Source organism: Microcebus murinus, chromosome 22 (assembly GCF_040939455.1).
Source record: "Microcebus murinus isolate Inina chromosome 22, M.murinus_Inina_mat1.0, whole genome shotgun sequence".
Taxonomy (NCBI): Eukaryota; Metazoa; Chordata; class Mammalia; order Primates; family Cheirogaleidae; genus Microcebus; species Microcebus murinus.
In genome coordinates this window covers 11,654,335-11,656,039 of record NC_134125.1, presented here as the reverse complement: position 1 = coordinate 11,656,039, position 1,705 = coordinate 11,654,335, and the positions used below count along the sequence as shown (strand labels likewise).

At 66.6% G+C, this 1,705-nt stretch overlaps 1 protein-coding gene across 1 annotated transcript; it reads left to right on the top strand.

The window, feature by feature from the left end:
* Positions 1 to 867: 867 nt before the first annotated feature.
* Positions 868 to 1,166, top strand: HRK (harakiri, BCL2 interacting protein). Its single transcript, XM_012756691.2, has one exon. It carries the CDS (start codon positions 868 to 870, stop codon positions 1,141 to 1,143), a length of 276 nt encoding a protein of 91 aa, XP_012612145.1. The 3' UTR covers positions 1,144 to 1,166.
* The last annotated feature ends 539 nt before the right edge of the window (positions 1,167 to 1,705 follow it).

Sequence of the window (1,705 nt, the reverse complement as noted above, 5' to 3'; positions counted from 1 at the left end):
AGCAGACAAGAAGTTTCCTTCTAGAAAGCACCTTGTAAGGGTCTTTCGGGTGCGGGTTCCGTGCGCGGCCAGGGCGCGCATCCTTGCCTTACCCAAGCTCAAGCCGGACCCCCCCCCCGCACCCCCTTATCAGGTTTCGAACCCGGGGCCAGGGGCGCGTTAGGGTCAGGCTGCCGAGGCCAGAGCGGAGAGGGGGCATGTGTCGGGTGTGTTCGAACCCTAACCCTACAGGTGCCCAGTCAGACCAGAGATGAGGCAAGTTAGGCTTCATCTGGCCCTTCCAGAAGATTTTGAACGCCCCCACCTCCCCCAAACAAAACAACAGCGCCGGAGTATTTTTGAATGATGCAGCCGAATTCGACATCAGCTCCATCCAAAACCGCAGACAAGCTTGCTTCCCTCGCCAAGTCGGAACTGGAGCTGAATTCAGGCAAAGGGGAAGGGGAAAATCTTCCGTCGCGCTCCTCGCCTCCGCGGGGGTCCTCCGAGACCCCCGACGCCGGGGACCCCCGCCGCGGGCGCAGTGTCGCGTCCGGGCGCGCGCGCGCCCCGCTCCCACACCGCGCGCCCCTCGCCGCCGGCGCCGTTAGGGTTAAAAGTTACCTCTCGGTTTCTTCTGCCTGCAGCCCCCCCCCCCCCGGGGCCGGATGATGTAACCCCCCCTCCCCGCGCCCTCCCCGCCCCCCTCCACCATGTGACACTTTAATTAATAATAGCGCCGTCAGCACAACAAACGCACAACACAGGGAGAAACTTGGTGTCCAGGGGAGGCCCCCGGCGGCTGGAGCGCGGGGCTGCGGGCGCCGAGGCCGGACGGAGCGGCGGCGAGGGGCGCCCGAGCGCGCGGAGGGAGCGAGGCCAGCGGCCATGTGCCCGTGCCCCCTGCACCGCGGCCGCGGCCCCCCGGCCGTGTGCGCCTGCAGCGCGGGGCGCCTGGGGCTGCGCTCGTCCGCCGCGCAGCTCACGGCCGCCCGGCTCAAGGCGCTGGGCGACGAGCTGCACCAGCGCACCATGTGGCGGCGCCGCGCGCGGAGCCCGAGGGCGCCCGCGCCCGGCGCGCTCTCCACCTACTGGCCCTGGCTGTGCGCGGCCGCGCAGGTGGCGGCGCTGGCGGCCTGGCTGCTCGGCAGGCGGAACTTGTAGGAACGCGGGGCTTCTTGGTGGGGCCGGAGCCGAGACCCAGCCGGAGCGAGCAACAGGTACGCGAGCTAGCGAGCGAGAGCCGGGGCGGGCGAGCGGCAAGTTTGGCTTCCTTCTCTTTCCCTTCCTCGGCTCCCTTCTCTTGCGAGGATCTGCGTCCTCCTCTCCTCCCTAGTCCCCACCGCTCCTTCCAAGTGCCAGGCCCACCGCTTCTCCTCCTCCTCTCTGACTTCTTCAGCGCATCTTGCAAGCGCGTCCCCCAGGCGCAGTGGCCCTGGCAGGACCTCAGCCTCCATAATCCCCTCCAGCCCCGCGAGTAAACACACAACGCAAGTCACAAATGCGCTCGCTATGACAACGTAGTTATACGCCACGCCAAATCATTATGAATCGGTTGCGGTTTCAAGACAGCTCTCCGGGTCCCCTTCCAAGCCATTTGCCATTCCTGAGTCACTGCCGTCTCCATCACCTCTGCTCCCAAACCCTGTCTCCCTAAGTGTCACTTCTCCAGTTTCTGATCCCCATTCTCTGGCGCCCCGAGCGCACCTCGCGACTTCCTCCCCCC